This window comes from Phaenicophaeus curvirostris, chromosome 1 (assembly GCF_032191515.1).
Source record: "Phaenicophaeus curvirostris isolate KB17595 chromosome 1, BPBGC_Pcur_1.0, whole genome shotgun sequence".
Lineage (NCBI taxonomy): Eukaryota > Metazoa > Chordata > Aves > Cuculiformes > Cuculidae > Phaenicophaeus > Phaenicophaeus curvirostris.
This window is the reverse complement of record NC_091392.1, coordinates 187989991-188007882: the sequence shown is the minus strand read 5'-3', so window position 1 is coordinate 188007882 and position 17892 is coordinate 187989991. Positions and strand designations below refer to the sequence as shown.

The 17892-nt window shown below is 39.3% G+C and overlaps 1 protein-coding gene across 4 annotated transcripts in view; it reads right to left on the bottom strand.

Moving 5' to 3' along the window:
* Positions 1-17892, bottom strand: part of ATP8A2 (ATPase phospholipid transporting 8A2) — a 326443-nt gene that overhangs the window by 261554 nt on the left and 46997 nt on the right. For 3 of the 4 annotated variants that reach the window (XR_011339668.1, XM_069882897.1, XM_069882904.1), the window contains 7 exons: positions 10996-11095; positions 10310-10408; positions 9422-9467; positions 6129-6169; positions 4229-4302; positions 1273-1342; positions 736-863 (listed from right to left, as the gene is read on the bottom strand). Coding sequence is in view for 3 of the 4 variants with exons in the window: in XM_069882897.1 (XP_069738998.1) it covers positions 736-863; positions 1273-1342; positions 4229-4302; positions 6129-6169; positions 9422-9467; positions 10310-10408; positions 10996-11095 (558 nt within the window). In the remaining variant the exon portion in view is untranslated. Of the gene's footprint in view, positions 1-735; positions 864-1272; positions 1343-4228; positions 4303-6128; positions 6170-9421; positions 9468-10309; positions 10409-10995; positions 11096-17892 lie in introns of those variants that run through there. The other variant, XM_069882913.1, reaches the window with a different exon arrangement.

Below are 17892 nucleotides of genomic sequence, written 5' to 3'. Positions count from 1 at the left end.
TTGGATAATTTGTTCTCTCTCACGTCAAAGACAGAGAAGCATCACACTTGCTAAGAGACCATCCATTCCCAGTACGCTACAACCTCACATACACCATGAAACAAGCATCTTGAAAATCACATGTGTAATCCTACCCAAGTGGGATGCAAGCCACCTTCTACTACTCTTGCACCTGTCACTATTCAGATGACTTGCCCAAGGAATACAAGTTTCATGCAGAAACAAAGGTAGAGCCAGATGCAACTTGTATGTTCCTACTGACCTTTGAAGTCCTATAGATTCAGATACTACAACTAAGTTCTTCCAAGAGCAGCAAGAAATTTAAGTCACACTGGTAAAGTGTCCAGATTCTAGGAACAGTTCTTTCTACGGATCTGAACATGGTGCAGCCTTCGGCTCTAGTCAGAAGGGAAATGGTTTGCAATTCCTCTGCACACCTCCTATAACAAGAAGGCACTAAAAACCCCAACCATTTCCTCCATTTCTTCTTCTCTTTAGATAGTTCTTGTAATAAAAAACCCACCATGATTCCTAAAAAAACCTCAGAACAAACAGAAGACTCCACAGGAAGACCTAACTACGTTATCATATACTGGTAGATGCCCTGATTGACGATTTTATTATTACCCACCTCTTCCCCAGCATGTTTCTGCTCAGTGTTGCAGACAAAAAGCACATAGGAAGCATTTTTTTTCCTAATCAAGTGAATTTATGGCTTTGTTGTCAAGTCAATACCTTTGACCATCTAAGCGCAAATTTCCAGTGAAGTCATAAAGATGACGGTTGGGTCCTTCACATTCAATCCTTCCAGATACTTTCATCAATTCTTCTCTTGACTGGAGACTAGCAGTTTGAGACAATCCCTGTAGAGACCGATCCAAAGGAGACAGTTATCAAAAATTGTTATTAGAAGTCAACCTAGGAAAACAAAGCTTTTCTCCAATCCTGCTAACATAGGACTGGTTTAAATCCCTCTACACGAGACAGCTAGCTATATTGCCTACATGATCTCTCTGTAACCATGAGGAAAGTTCCATCCACACACGTAGGAGAAAGTAGGCAACAAGCAGTACAAACAGTACACGAAGCATTATTGCTTGGGTTTCTATCTGACGAAAAGAAGGCTACAGTCACCTGAAAAGATAAGATGCTTTCTTTCTTTTTCTTTTTAAAGGATACTTGTACTGTTGGAATGCAAGGTAGACTCTTCTTTGTAGCTAATATTAGCTAGCTAAATGGAGAGGGGGGAAAAAAAGGATTAAATTATTTTACCTGTCTTATTTTAAGATTTGTCTCCCCATCGAGATTAGCTGTTTCAATATAGCACATGGCTTGTGGTTCACTGTAAGGAGCATAAAATTATTGATGTTAGAACTCAATACTTTATTTATATAGTACTTCTGCACTAAAACAGCTGATAGTACATTTCTTCAAAGCACTGCAGAACACAAAAATCCATATTGTTCATGTATGACCATGAAAAAGCCAGCTCTAAGAACACATTTTACAGATATGTCTCCAGATATGAACTCTCATACAACAAATCATAAAGAAAGACTAGTCTAAATCAAAAGGTTAATAAGAACTTAAGACTGTTGTACACTGTAATCTATAGAATTGCTTCAGATTGCAAGAGCTACAGATAAATTCTTAAGTATCGAACAGTGTAAAAAGCAGATGTTGTTGGATGAGCTTGAAGAAGAATGTAGCGCTCTCTGCTATCAAGTTCCATCTGTGAACTGTGTATATAGAAGATCATGGCTGCAAAACCACCTTAAAGTTGAGGGACTTTGAGGTACATATGAAGTCACTGCTGATCAGCTTTTAGAGAATCAGAAGGTAAAATAAGAGTGAAACTGAGGCTCTGGCCTCCAACTTCCAGAGAAGCTTCTACTCTTACCAACAGGGGCAAATAGTCTTCTTCAGAAATGCGAGTTATCAGTTAGTTGAGTTCTTACCTACACCTAAAACGGAGAAGCTCTGCATGGGCAACACCTGTGATAAGGAAGGACACTTCTACCATGGATCTTCTCATTACGTGTCCCCTAAGCTTTACAACCTCTGTATAGCACCACCAAAACCAACTGTCTTGCAAAGCTGCTATTGATGTATCAGTTTCCATCTGGGCCAAAAACATGCTGCTTCATCATCTCACTTCTGATATTCTTGAGATGTTGCTAGTTCTTTTGCTGTTAAAACAATACGTTACTTTGGGAAAGTATTTAGGCAGCAGAAAAGTTAGTAATAAAGGCTCCTTAGGACAAAAATTGTTACAAAACAGACAGGTATGTTTAACACACTAAGAATCTAGATGTTTCTCTCCAGAGAATTCTTTTTAAGAGAAGGTTTAGGGTCTGGATTTTTCTCTCCTCCTATACAGGCAGCTGAAATTGGAATCCAAGAAAGCCACATATTAAGTCCATCTTGATTCCAAGTTTATTTCTGTCACAAAGACCTTATCTGCTGCAATTGAAGGAATTAACTCAAGAGAGCGACTCTTCCAATACAATTTCTCTCATTTTAAATAAGGTGTGGAAGTGTTTCCATGCAAAGTTGTGTCTGCATTCAAATCTTGCTTTTCTTCACGTAAATTTGTTCCCTATGTAAAATTCATATGATATTACCTTCTTCTACAGGGGAAAAGAGATTCAAAATAAATACTACTGTTGATTTCACCTCTGTCAGTCAGCTCAGACGCAAGAAATAAAAACACATACAAGCATAAGACCCTACCCCTTCAGAGCATGCTAAGCTTTCTGGCAAACTGAGGACACTTAGTATTGTCATTTAAAAGTACCACGGGAATAATACCAATTGTAAAGCACAACTGCCACAGAAAATGCTATTTACTTTGAGCAAAACTTCTCCCAAATTGACATACTTGGGCTTAAACTCTCCAGTTATTACACAATTGTCAGTCACAGCAGGTTAGAAGAATAGTGTAGAAAGAAAAGCTTATCCATGCAAGTCAAGCAATAAATTAGAAAGATTTTTAGTATAATATATTAGAGAAGTTCAAGTAAAACACCTATTCCACAATGTTGACACAGCAAGTTATTTATGTCAAAGAGTAAACTTGCTCACTGCATATTAAGGTTGACAACTGCTTATTTCAAATTTGGACTAAGTTTTTAAAAGATACAATATTGTATACAACGGAATGAAGACACTTCTACCCTTAATCATATGACAGTTTAAAAAGACTGAGCTTCCCCGTACAGCTTTCAAAAACAATGAAACCACCCACGAATGGCACAGACAAGAAGGATGGAGCCAAAAATGCAGCAGCTTAGAAAACATGTTCCCTTACAAGTCGGGTCATCTAAGAGAACTGTGATCTGGAGACCAGAGCAACCTGCAGTCTCTGTTGAAAAGCATGCAGACACAAGAAAACTACGGAGAAGAGCAAGGCATCATTAGGTTTGACTGTGAGAAAAAAATCCTGCTCAAGAACAGAAACTGCCCTAACATTCCCTGTTTAAATCCCATCCAAGGGGACAGCAGCCTTGATTTGGCCACAAGTTGTTCAACACAATATATAAGCTAGACTAGCAGTCAAACAGCACTCAATACACTAGGAAGTAATAAGCAAGCTTTGTTTGCCAGTACAGTGGCATAAAGAAGTTATGCCATAATTCAAAGAAAAAAGGGGGGGATTCAACAGCTTACTGTTGTTAACATACTAGAGATGGGCCATACACATGCATAGAAAGACAAGGAATAAACAAGCAAAGCCCAAAAGCTATTTTGCAGGCTAGTGATTTGATGCCAGCTGGGCTAAGCCTTTTAGAATTACTGTTTGAAAGAAACTTTTCCTGAGGGGCAGGAAAGTATTCTGGAAACTCAGTGGAACTACATGAAAGAAAACTTAAGCTTCCTAAATAAAACGGAAGGATCCTGAGAAGGCCAACAGAGCAACAAACTGCATGAAGCTCATGTAACAGACACTCAGTCTTCCAACAAATTCATTGATATGCTTAGGAAAGAAGGCATCTTTAAGATTTCATAGTAGTATTCACCTATAATTCACTAAGAACTTCTCTGAATTGATACATAAATCATTGCCTAATAAAGCACTGATTTGACATTGATCAAATTTAGATGTGGAGAAGGATTAGTGCCATTTGATGTCTGTTTTGTTTGGTGGGTTTTTTTATAGCAAATACAGAGTTTAGGTGTCCTCTGCACCTCAGTCCAGACACATCATTTCCACACCCATTCATAATACCTGGAAGAAACAATGATCATGTCTGCTGGAAGATGTTGCCCATTGGTGACCTTCACAACATCTCCTACTGCTACCTGTTGAGTCAGGGGCAGGAGTACAGTAGCATGGAAAAGAAAAACACACATTTTGCTTGTCTGGAATGTTAGTTGGTTATTTTCTTTCACCCAGTTAAAAGAACAGTATCATGCACAGAGAACAGCTAGAAACAGTGCTTTTGAAAGTCAGAGTACTTTTCACTGCAAGTTCAGAAGTATCAAAACCTTCTCTTTTCCAAATGCCAAGTAAACAATTCTCTGTTAATGAAATAGTCAACTGGAAAGTTCAAACGTCTGTGGTTTATATTTAGTAAAAATTACTTTTTTCGTCTTTAAATCTGCCATTATCCAAATTTGAGTTCTATTTTTCCTTCAGTCTTACTTAACCTAGAAAAAGATTTTTTCCTAGTTAAAAAAAAGCTACCTTTAAACTTTACGTTCCTTGAGTATCAAGAGTTTCTTTTATTCCTTCTCCATATTACATACATGCTCACCCATGACTATCATTTTTCCCTTAGCCCTCTTCAGATATGCTGAATGCACTAGTCACCACGAAGAAGCATTGTCTCTACAGAAAGATAAAGTATCAACCAGTTCTTCCCTAACCTATAGTCTCTTGACATGTGTAAAAGACTTCATTTCTGGAATACTGAGGACTTGAGAATTTCCAGCTCAGGAGTCACACATGCCTGGCACTTCCATTCTAAGAAGGACCAAGTAGCATTCAAAATAGTAAGCCCGGTTTGCCTGATGGGTATCAGACTGCTTAGCATCAAACACTGCTGAGAGTCTCAAATGGACTTAAATATTTTAGCACATCAATTTACAAAAATGGAAAGAGATGGCATGTTTGAACAGGCAGATTCATTAGCCTTACTCTGATCCCTCTGAAAACACGTTCCCTACTGATTTCAGCAGAGAAAAGATCAGAAGTCTGCCTTACAGTAAATGTGTTTGATAGTACAGAACTGTTCTTCCCCAACAGTAAACGCAAGCCTGGAAAATATGCAGATGTAGACACATACAGGCCAAACGAAGAAACACTTAAGGGTATAAGAATGACATTTCAGGTGCCTAGATTCCAGACTCAGCTTGAAATATCTTTCAATTCAGTGTTCTTGCTACAAATGGGACACGAAGCAGCAAGAACAGGCATCAGCATTAGCCATCAGAACCCTCTGTCATCTTCAGTTTCTACTATAGCCGAACACTTCAGCAGCATTGCTTTTGGGTCTCATCTCCCAAAGGTTTTCAACAGGTGCACTTTTTTCTCACTTATGAGTTGGTTAACAGGGCTAGTTTTGTCCTTAAAAAGGCATTCAGAGCCACAATTAGATCAACATAACGTCCGGAATTTCATCAAGTTCTAGAAATAAATCTCACCAGGTCCTGGCACAGAGCTTGAAAGAATGTGGAACCTGAGTGCCTGAGGTAACAGCAGGGCTTGTCTTCTTGCTTGAGCAAACAGATTACGAACTAACCTCAAAACTCAAGAATTTCTTAGCACAGGTAGCAAAATCAGTCTGCATTCAACTATCAGAGGAAGTACAACATTGCAGTGAAAGTTACTCTGCTAGAAGTGGACTGAAAACAATACTGTTTAAACCCTGGAGCAAATTAACTGACCAAGCATGCACACTGAAACAGCTTATTGGCATTTGACAGAAAAATAGAACTAGGATTTAAAGATGGGTACTCATGTGCCTTGCTCAGGGCAATTGTCACTATTGCAACAGAAAGGATCCCTCCCACTCCAAGTCACATGGAATTCTCACAGTGTGCAGTAACATGAGGCCTCCAAATTTATTCCAACCAAAGTAGTTCAACATGTTCTGCTACTCCTTCCCATTCCCAACTTTCCTTACCTCTTTCCACATAATGTTCTGCCACATCCCATTTCTTAGAACTGGAAATAACGTTTAAAGTTAGATCAGAATAAACACTCAAGACTCACACAAATTTCAAAACAACTATAACAGTGGTAGAGAACATGGACCAGAATAGGAACTAACACACACAAAATACTTATCAGGAGCTCAGATCACACTTTCGTCTACAGCTGCAGGCATGTTTATTCAAGAAAGAATAACAGCTGGCCACTAGCATATATAGGTATATCATTTTTATTACTTGCTAGACAGTTGGCAGCCAAATTTCTTCTTGGCATCATTTCACACTAACACACAGATGGGCACAGTTGCTGCTTGTTTGGGAAATGACTTTCCTTAAGACAAAGGGTAATATTGACCACTGTCAGTCAATACCAGGAAATCTCTCTATGTACAATTTAACCACAAATTATTCACTTCTCACCTTTTTCCTAGCATTTTATTCATTATGTTCTGGCTCTGACACATCCAACCTTACTACCGTACCCATTGCCCAACTAGGGCTGAGGCTTGGCTGTCAAGTGAGCTGAAACTCCCACTGAAAAGCAAAGATCTGCTTCAACAGGAAGAGAATCAAAATGCTGAAGCTCACAGGGAAACAGGGTACTGAAACAGGCATTGGCTTCTGTAGTGCCAAAGTCTTACAGTACTGTACTGACACACTCACGGGTCATCTCTTGGTTCATGTCCTCAGGCTGCATACTTTGGAGCACTGAACCCTGAGACTGAATGTTACAGTAGATGGATGACAGTGAAATAAACTGTTTAACATATAATGGGTGGACAGCAACAGAAACACTGCTAGTGATACATCTAAACTACTGAGCTTCTACCCAAACAAGTATACAAAGTTTAGAGGAAGAACAGTTTTGTTACAATCCCTCCTTTGGTCTTCTAAGCTGTGCTTCAATTGAGCTCTACTTAGATCAGGAGGCCTGAGACCAGAATCACCAGTCAAAAAGCCATGTATCTGCAGCCTTGATCCAAAACTCAAACCCTCAAAGAGGGATTGCAACACCTAGCATCTCCAGTGCCTTGCTTTAAGGAGCTACCCATTCCACCAGGAAATCTGAGACATCTCAAACAGTTCACATAACTGTACATTTGCATGCCATTCAGATATTTTATAGCTTCAACTTGGCATTCAAGAAAACAATTTGGCTTTCATGCTTGCCGAAATAAACTTAGCTATTGAAATAAATCACTCAAGCAAATTACTGAAGCAACTGTTCTTTTTTAACTCATAACCTCACAATCTAGAGAAATCTTCCATCAGACATAAAACAGTTCAGCAATTTTGAAGCTGCAGTTTCATTATCTTCTACTCCACTCCTGAAGGGCAAGCATATTCAACCAGTTTGCAATAGTTTGCTAGCCCGGTGCTTACATATTCTTCGAGAGCATCCCATACAGTATTAAATGCTCATGGCTTATTCTATAATTTGGCAATGAGGGGATCAATACACAACAAGTTATTATCAAGATCTCTACATCTACGTAGTGTATTGCTCAAATGCTTCACTTCGGGCTACATTTAGTCTGGTCCCTAGATTCAATGTCATCTCCGTATACATCATGTGAACCCGTCCAAGACAAAAAAACACTAGTTCAGAGCCTACAATACTGCAGCTCCCAATGGAGATGTACAGTGCTCACCTGGAGCCTAACTTTCAATGCAATTTCCTCCAAAGGGAACTTGATTCCTACATATCAAACCCACACCTGAAAGCAAACCGATCTCTCCAATGGGAAATTTAGTATAGGAAAAGTGCTTTGAAGATGCACTACTGCTCAAAAAAATAAACATCAACATAAATGCAAAGCCTATGTGCATACCATGAAGCAAGCATCTGGCCATTGCAGCCAGCATAGTTCAGAACAAAGCTAAGCAGCTGGCATACAGCCACTTTTGAGTAAGCTGAACTGCCCTCTGAATTGCATTGACAAGACCTCACTCAGCTATAAAAGGAACCTAAAGGCACACGCTGATACTAAATTTAATTAATCTTAATCCCACCTTGAACATAAATTAGCTTTTCATTCCCATAATAAACATTAAGAGTGACCATCTTGAGCCTTCCTCTGAAGAACTACAGGGATATAGTTTTAAGCATAATTTTGAAAATTTCATTTGAAAGATTCTAATATAAAAAAATTAAACTTCAACTGAAATATTTGAAGTGCTAAATTCCACTTATCTCCACAAGAACATCTTGTGTTCTTTAAGGGTGTCTCTCCTCAGTTACTGTGCTAAATTTCCCTCAAAATGTTCATTAGCACATGTTCTCTAAGTAACAATTAGAAACATCCACATGACTTTTAAAAGGACAATCTTCCATATAACATATAACAACGGCTGTTGTGCTACAGCCAGCTAATAGCTCATTTCTCATGACTAATAAATAGTGTCCTTGCACTTGAAACAGTTTCCCAGCTTTTTATAGAGAAGTTACCTTGAGGAACTGGCAAAGCAATGCTTTTTGATGTTCATCAATATATGATCTTAATGATCAACTTAAGTTCTTGAGCATGACTCATTGGAAATAGTCCTGCAAAAGTACTGCCTGTTAACTAAAGCATGGAGCTAGCAGGTTATTTAGTCCCCCATGTCCCTTTAAGTGTTTCTCCAGCTTCTTGACACTTAAACTAAAGGTGTTTGAGAAGCAGGGGTTCTATTCAAAGGTGGAGTCTGTTTTCTGTTTCATCTGCCAGTCACCACAGCAAAGAAGCTCTCCAACACAGGAACAGTGAGATCCTGGGACTGCAGCAGAGACTGGCCACAGGGTAGCCATCAATAAACACTTCATCTGCACAGGTATCCACTTAAGATGAACATGAGGATTATTTCTTTGGGTATTCAGGGCCAAGTAGGGGCAATACGTTAGGACCACATGCAGGCATTCAGAAGATATCAATGTTAAATTCTTTCAGTGACACTGCAGGAAAACAAATGCATGAAATACCATATCTCATGCCATATTTTAAGAGGAGCAGTATTTAGAAAAGCTGTGTAAAATTTCTTTGATGCTAACTTCTAATGTTACAGGAATTTGTTAGGTTTTTCCTTTGGTTGGTTTTATCTTTTAGGGGTGGGGGATTATTTGTTTTGTGAGGTTTGTTCCTGTGGGAGTTTGGGTTTTATTTTAGGAACAATATAAAGATATACATTTCCCACCATCATGACTGTTTAAGCAGTAGAATTGTTCAAAAGTAAATGGACTCATTTTTACTATTTGCACTTAAAATAGCTAAAGACTGTTAAGTCTTACCTATTGTTTTCTTTTTATTCACTGCATTGTCTGCCTTATGCCTTTTCTGCAAGGAAACAAAACATTTCATTATACCTCATTACACTTCATTACAGATTCCAAAACCATTAAAGCTGGAAACATAACAAAAAGCTAGATGATACATTAGGTTGGTTTTGTCATTATGTTACTTTTTTTTTTTTTTTTGAAAAGTCACTCAGATCATGTAAATCCCAATGGTTTGTAAAAATATAATTTAGCTTTAAACTGACAGTCCACAATGTTGCAGGTCAGGCTCAAGCCTGTATAAATAGCAAAAAAACCTTAAGTATCCAAAACTAGTTTTTGGAAGAAAAAAGTCAAAAGAAACAATAAGAAACAATACATTTAGATGACAACTGCAGTAAATACTATAATGTGCTTCTTATTTAGACCAATTGAAAAATTACTTTATTGATCAAAATTTTGCAAAGCAGGAAGACCTCTATTATAAGCAGTATCCAACTAAGTTAGTGCATATTCTCCCGTAACAGTTTGCTCTATGCTAAAGTTGCCTCCCTCTTGCCCATTTTCAAGACCAACTGAAAAAAAGCCCCCTATCTATCAGGGCTCTACAGTGCCTTTCTAGCCAGGCCATTCTAAGGAAAGCATGAATAAACAAGTTGGAAAAGGAAGAAACAAGTATCCTGACTTCTACTGTTTCCTTACTCACTATCTATAATGAAAATGCTTACTTTATCTCAGTGTCCTACAGAAATTCCAGTCAAGTTCAGAGCTTTGAAAGTCAAAAAGATATTTGTCTGCTGTTTAAGCAGTGACTCAACACACTTCAGAGATGCATAGCTTCATGGCACTCTGGTTTTTTTTAAGCACTGTCTTGAGCATAAACTTGCCTATAATCATACTCACATAGTCTTCTATGATTTCTTTGATGCCAGCAACGGTTAAAATAAATAGCAATGGCACCAAGGTGGTATATCTTCCTGTTGGAGAGACGTCTGGAATTTGCTGTGAACAGAAGAAGAAGAGATATTCATTTTATATTTGTACTGAAGATTAGTTTCTAGCAAATTTAGAACTTGATATAAAGCTCTCAGAAGAGAGAACAGAGCTTTCAGATTTGTACTTGACTGACAAGAGTTTCAGTGGGCTAACTAGCCTAAGCTCTCTGTGCATTTGAAGAAATACCACAACAGAATAAAAAGACAAGAGTGTTGTACATGCCTGATATTCCTTTTCACCATTCTTCACAAGAAAAACATTCAACTCAGGTAATTCAATTGGAAGCAGTGCTAATCTGGACTACTTAAACAGTCAACAGTTTAACAAGAATCCACAAATGCTTTTCTCAGTACGGTCAGTAGTACCTTGTTTTACGATACTACTTATTTTTACTTAGTTAGAATGAAAGTACCTCAATTTTACCAACTACATTGGAAAGTTTACGTTGCCTTCTAATTTCAATTATAAGGTACATACCTCATCGATATTACTATTACAATTGCCTAAATTTCTTTGCAGTGAAGTGTAACAACTGAAACTTTCACTGCATTACAATTTCATTTTATAATCAAGGCAAACCAGTAAAACAATACCTGCAGTAAGGCAATGAAGAGGAAGAATGCATTTGCAGCTTTTCTTATCTGCTCATACAGGAATCGAGGTAGAAATGTCAACACGCTGTATTTGGCTGTGCTGCAGGTTAGAAGATATTTTAGTGCTTCATTGTAAAGTCATATAGACATTATGAATAAGAGTTTTAAGTAGGTTTCTAAAAGCCGGTGTTATAAAGAACATACAGTGAAGACAAATATCGAACATCGAGGAAATACATTGCCTTTGTTGTGAGGAAAAGCCATACAGAACAAAAGAGGTATCACAAAGACCCAGGAAGCTGACAGTCCCACTTTAGTAACAGGTACCTCTGTTACTGGATAAACTACCAGATAATTTACTCTCCCTCCAAACTTCAGCACGATGAACAGGCAACCACCTACCTCAGTTCCAAGCACTTGATCAAGTGCTTACACCTTAGCAAAACATGGATATAAGTGCTGGAGGAGAGGCAGAGCTGAACATAGGAAAGATAAGAAGTTCTGCAGTGCTATTTTTAAAATGCCTTATCTCCCAGCTCAAAACCACTCTCTACTCAGTTATTAATAATCCTCCAAAACAATACACACTTTTTCAGATTAATCTTTCCTGGTTATTTCCCCCAGGTCCTTATATTACTATTTCTTCTACCTTAAAAGAAAAGTATACTGTATTAGTCTCAATAATCCATGTAAAGTCTTGTCTTCATCACATCAGACCCATATAAGTATAAGTATGACTTCAGGAAAAAAAAACATCCAAGATTACAAGAATATTTAACCATTCAGTTTCAAAATGAGTTCCCTAAGCTATCCTTAAGTTGTCAAGTTACAAGAGAACTAACTGAGAAATTAAAACTCACATACAATTCCTTGCTGTCTGAACTCACTAGTTAAAAGCCAGTCACCTACATGCCTTCAGGACAGGTTCTGCAGTGCAATGAGTTTCCCTGCACCAAGCTGTAAAGGACGGTCTATCTAGTAATATGGAGTGTTCCATTATACAAGGAAAAAAATTACTTTGATAAAGAGGAGCAACTCCACCTCACTTCCCCCACAGAACTAGCACAGCACCTTCCCTCACTATTAACCACTGGGGATCAGCATGAGTTAGACCCTCAAGATCCAAATGCTTGCAGCTGTAGGTCAGGGGCCTTCCCCCAGGCAGTGAATGCAAGCTCTGCAATAGTGAGACAATCCATGACAGGAATTATTAGTTAATTTGGGGGGTATCTTCTGGGGGCAGGGCATGGGTTTGGTTTTGTTCGGATTTTTTTGGTGGTGGTGTTTCATTTTTTCATTAATAAGGCTTGTATTTCCAAGGCACTAAAAACCCTAAGGTAGTTCTTTCAAGAAAGAAAAGAAATTGTTTCCTGAAGTACTAATAATGCAACTCCTCAAGACAGGAAAGATGTAGAAGGGACCAGAAGAGAACTGGCAGAGAAATTATTTCCTTTAAACAGTATTAGTTTCTTCCTACAAGTATTTTTTATGTTTAAAGCCACATTTACCTGGTCCCACATGTAATAATCTCCCTGTAATATAGAACATAATTAAACATACCTATCTCAGAAATACGCTGTGACTTTAAAACTATGGGTTAATGAAATTAACAGTTCAGACCTACCCTTTAAGTGAACTCCCCAAGCAATCCTAATTGGAAATCTAGAATTGGCAGATGTTTCCATCAGAACACTAGTCCTTGGATACCACACTGCTATGACTACATTAAAGCAAGAATTTGTCTGATGGCAATCAAGATGAAACATGTATTAAGCAACATCCTACCATTTATCAAATTTACAGTTAACTGGTGCAAACAATATTCTTACTCTAATGATTGTGTTCATATCAACACAACAAGGCTGTTTTGAATGAGCTTTATACACATTAAGTCACCTCACACATTGCTTAAATAACATGACAGATGCCTACAGAAAACAGACACAGTTCTAATTAGAAAGGGGCACAATGAGCTGTTACCATGCAGGGACAGAACAAAAATCATGCCTATGTATAAAAAGAAGATAAATATTACTCAAAAATAAAGCTACTTATGAAAAGCTGACTAATACTCCAAGCTGGGCAGGAGTACTTTATTAATTTGGCTCTTAAGTACAGCTCTCTAGAGGACAAATACAATGCTTATAAAACAAAAAATCTTCATGCTCCCTCCCAATGGACAAAAGTACGGCAGATGACGTCAAGATAATCAGAGCTCATAAAGAAGTTAAACTCCACAGTTGAACAGAGAGGAAAATGGAGGTAAGCTCATTTGTAGCAGAATTTTGGTCACTAAAGAAAAATATCCGCCAAGGTTAGCCCTTTGATCAGCCCAGATAAGAGCCACCTTATCTTCAAAGAAGTGTCTGGTACCCAACTGCAAGAACACCATGTTTGCAGCTCACAGAACAGATTGAGGCAGGAGAAGGAGGGGAGCACATCCAGAAAACCAAGTTAACTGTTTTTTCCTAATGCAACAGCTGTTAACTATGCAAACCTTGCTAAACTAGATCAGTTTGATGTTTAAACAGGTGTGCAAACATCAGAAAAGATGTCTACTCTGTATCTGCAACTTCACACATGTAAGTCATGTTTCCAGTTACACCACTGTGTAATTCAGGAGAAAAACTACCAAACCCTGTTAATAACGGAGTTCAGCCACACACCAGCACAATTGAGTCCACCCCCACTGTTACTAGGGCAATGCAGAGATTTTTCTGAATACAATCACTGTTTGATTTGAGAAAAAAATAAAATACTGTTGTTCATACTTCAACTCACTACCATGCTACTGAAGCACTAAGGACTAGTTGTTTTGGCAACACTTAAATGCAAATTAGCCAACGGTGCACTGCAAAAATCAATAGTAGTTTCCCAGTCTATTTCCTCCATCTGTTAACTGGAATTTGTGTGTAACAAATCTCATAGTTGCCATTTTGCCCATTTCCCCAAAACTTTGCGTAAGGTCAAGTTTATCTACTTAATCATCATTGAAAACATAACGATAGAACTATTTAGGTTGCTTTAAGATTGAGTCCAGCCATCAACTTACCACTGCCAAGTCCACCACTAAACCATGTCCCTAAGCAACTACCTATCTTAATACCTCCAGGGCATTACTTCCCTGGGCAGCCTGGTCCAATGCTTGACAAGAACTTCAGTGAAGAGGCACGCTGATCATGTGCAGCTGAATACAGCTCTCCATTTTTCCAGTCAACGATCTTCACCACTTCCACTCCTTCACTGAGAATTTAGATTGAAAACTGGTTAATTTCACCTTTAAGCAAAACACAATAAAGAAACAGGACCTCCTGGAGATTCATATAGTCTCAGTTCCAGAGGTCTTAAGTACCAAAACCAGTCCTTCCTGAGGACACCCACAGCTACTCATTCAACTGTTCATGTACTTAACATACTCAGATCAGAGAGCTGAAGAACAAGTATTGCTTGATGCTAGTGCTTTTAACACACATGAACTTGCAGGAACAATTACTAAGAAAGCCAAGCACCGATACCTGAACCACAGCAGAAGGTCTAGGTAATTCAAGTGAACGTTGAAGACTTCAACTCTCATCTCGCCAAACAGGCTCTACTTCCATTAACGTATACAAAATAGATGATGTGTTCCAATCTGAGCCCTCTTTTCGCAAATCATAGCACTCATGGAGAAAAAGATTGTTTCATACCGGGTTAAAAAGACTCAGGACATGTAAAGCCAGCCCAGTGACTCCCCTGCAGGTCAAGTTCCACGAGAACCTTTTTTGTGGGCCAGAGTGCTTCCGGTCTGCTGTAATAAGTGCTAAGGGGCTAAGGGGCATGGTTTAGTGCTTGATAGGAATGGTTGGACTCGATGATCCGGTGGGTGTCTTCCAACCTGGTTGTTCTATGATTCTATGAATCACTGAAGGTCTTCTGAAGAAAAGATTACTGCAAGTTAAATTCAAGACATCATACATAACCAAATTAAAAAAATACAAAAAAAAAAAAGAAGCAGACAGGTGTCCCCTAGGCAAGTCAATGACTGCAGTAAAAGAAGGGGAAACCTAAACTGTCACAGACACCTCAAACATATTCTCATATCATTATTTTATGGTAATTCACAGAATTAATGTTGTGTCCTACATCAAAATCTAGTAAAAAGTCAGGGTGTTAAGTGCAATATTCGTTGATTACTGTTGCTTCTGCTGGCAAGTAATGTTATCTACCCTAATACACAAAGTTCAGTTTCAGGAGCAAGATGTTTAGGCTGTCAAATCTGGTTGGCTGAGCTACCTACTTTTCCTAAGGAGCCACATCAGCAACAAGCTTATCTTCAAGTGTTTCATTTTGGTTGTTCTCTTTCTATAAGCCAGTGTTACTACAATGGTACAAAAAAACGCATTATGAACCATGATCCACCGAAGCACGACAGCCTTACTACACTCTAGTTCAGGAAGATGAACTCCTAACGGTTTAAGGATTTTTCAGAACATATAACCTACAGTATCTTGTGCCAATTAGCTCAAATATCAGCAGGATTTTTGCCATACACAGGCACTGAAAAAAACAGAAAAATGCCATGTAATTGATGCTGCCAAAGCAAGCCTTGCTTCCATTAGAACGGCCTCCTATAGTAGTCCTCATGGTTCTCTCAACACAGACCAGGCATCAGCGCAACAGTTTATGCTCAGTTTAACCTAAAAACAAGATCCCATGGTCATATTTAATAGACACGATAGCATTTTTGCTTCCAAATCACAGACCCTGGAGGCTTTCCCTGAACATGCACAGAAAAAGCCTTTCCATTTGTTCTCTGTTCACGTGTTTCCTACAGAAAGGGAAACAGATTCCTGGCTATTTTTCAATAACAAAAACACTAAACAGAGACTGCTTAGAAACAACATTGAAAGCTCTGTAGGCACGATACTGTTTCAGTGTGCTTCAATACTGTGAGGTCATTACTACAGAAATACGCTCTCGCTTTTCAGTAGCCGCACTGGCAAGTACAGCTCAATAAAACAGAGTTGATTGGAAGAGTTAACCTAGAAATAGTACTAGCTAATAAAGGAAGTTTAGTACCACATTTAGTTACTGCACAAACCCAAAGCAGGCTTCAAACACACAGCGTTGATATGAAGATGACTGAAAAGAGTATCAAAACAAGTCACTTAACAGTCTAGCTTTTAGACAGTTAGCTAACTTGAGTTTCAAAGCCATTATTTAACTCCAAGTGTCACCACAACTTAGGCAGCTATTGTTCTGGCTTCTACAAGTACGTCAATCAGAAAAGGAAGGTCAAAGAAAGAATCCCCCCACTGATGGACAAAAACAGTGACCTCATGTAAACAGACAAGGCAGAGGCTGAGGTACTCAACAACGTTTTTCCTCAGTCTTCACTGACAACTGCTCTCATCACCCCACCTGGGTTGTAGGAGAACAGGATGGGGACCAGGGGGGTAAGGCTTCTCCCACTGTAGGGGAGGATCAGATTCATGACCACCTGAGAAACCTGAACGTACATAAGTCTATGAGACTTGATGAGATACATGAGTCCCAAGAGAATTGGCTGAGGTAGTTGCCAAGACGCTCTCTCCATGATATCTGAAAAGTCATTGGGCCCATTTTTAAAAAGGGTTGAAAAGACGACCCTGAGAACTACAGGCCTCTCAGCCTCACCTGTGCCTAGGAAGATCATGGAACAGATTCTCCTAGAAGCTATACTAAAGCACATCGAGGACAAGGAGGTGATTAGTGGCAGCCAGCACGGCTTCACCAGGGACAAGTCCTGTATGACCAACCAAGTGGCTTCCTATCATAGGGTAACTGCAGCAGTGGATACAGGAAAACCAGCAGATGTGATCTCTCTGGACTTCCGTAAAGCTTTTGACATGATCCCCCACAACATCCTTCTCTCTAAATGATCCGTACTGGGACCGGGGCTGTTCAATATTTTCATCAAAGATATAGACAGTGAGATTGGGTACACCCTCAGCAAGCTTACAGATGACACCAAGCTGAGTGGTGCAGAAAGATGCAATGTCATTCAGAGGGACCTGGACAAGCTGGAGAAGTGGACCTTTGTAAACCTCAGGAGGTTCAACAAGGCCAAGTGCAGGGTCCTACACATGGGTCAGGGCAATTCCCAATTTTAATAGGGGATTAGGGATGATGTGATTGAGATGGGCCCTGCAGAAAAGGACTTGGGGGTGCTAGTCAGTAAGAAGGTCGACATGAGCCAGCAATGTGCACTCACAGCTCAAAGCCAAACCATATCCTGGGATGCATCAAAAGAAACGTGGCCAGCTGGTTGAGGAGGTGGTTCTGCCCCTCTATTCCTCTCTTGTGAGATCTCGCCTGCAGTATTGTGTCCAGTTCTGGAATCCTCAACACAAGAAGGATACGGAACTGTTGGAACAGGTCCAGAGGAGGGCTATAAAGATGATCAGAGGGTCTGGAGCACCTCCCATATAAGGACAGGCTGAAAGACACAGGGCTCTTGATCCTGCAGAAGAGAAGGCACTGAGGAGACCATAAAATTGCCTTCCAGTACCTGAAAGGGGGCTGCAAAAATGCTGGGGAAGGACTGTTTACAAAAGCATGAGTGATAAGATGGGTGGGAATGGCTATTAATTGGATAGGGGAAGATTTAGACTAGGCATTAGGAAGAACTTGTTCACAATGGGAGTCATGAGGCACTGGTACAGGTTGCCCAGGGAAGCTGTGGCTGCCCCATCCCTGGAGGTGTTCAAAGCCTGGTTGGATGGGGCCCTGGGCCCATGGTAGGGGTGTAGAATTAGATCATCTTTAACATCCCTTCCAACTCAAACCGTTCTATGATCCCATGACAAGAAGGCGGTTGTAGAAACAAATATACTTGCCTTTTTCTCAAAATTAAGCAAATCTTCAGTCCAGAGAAAC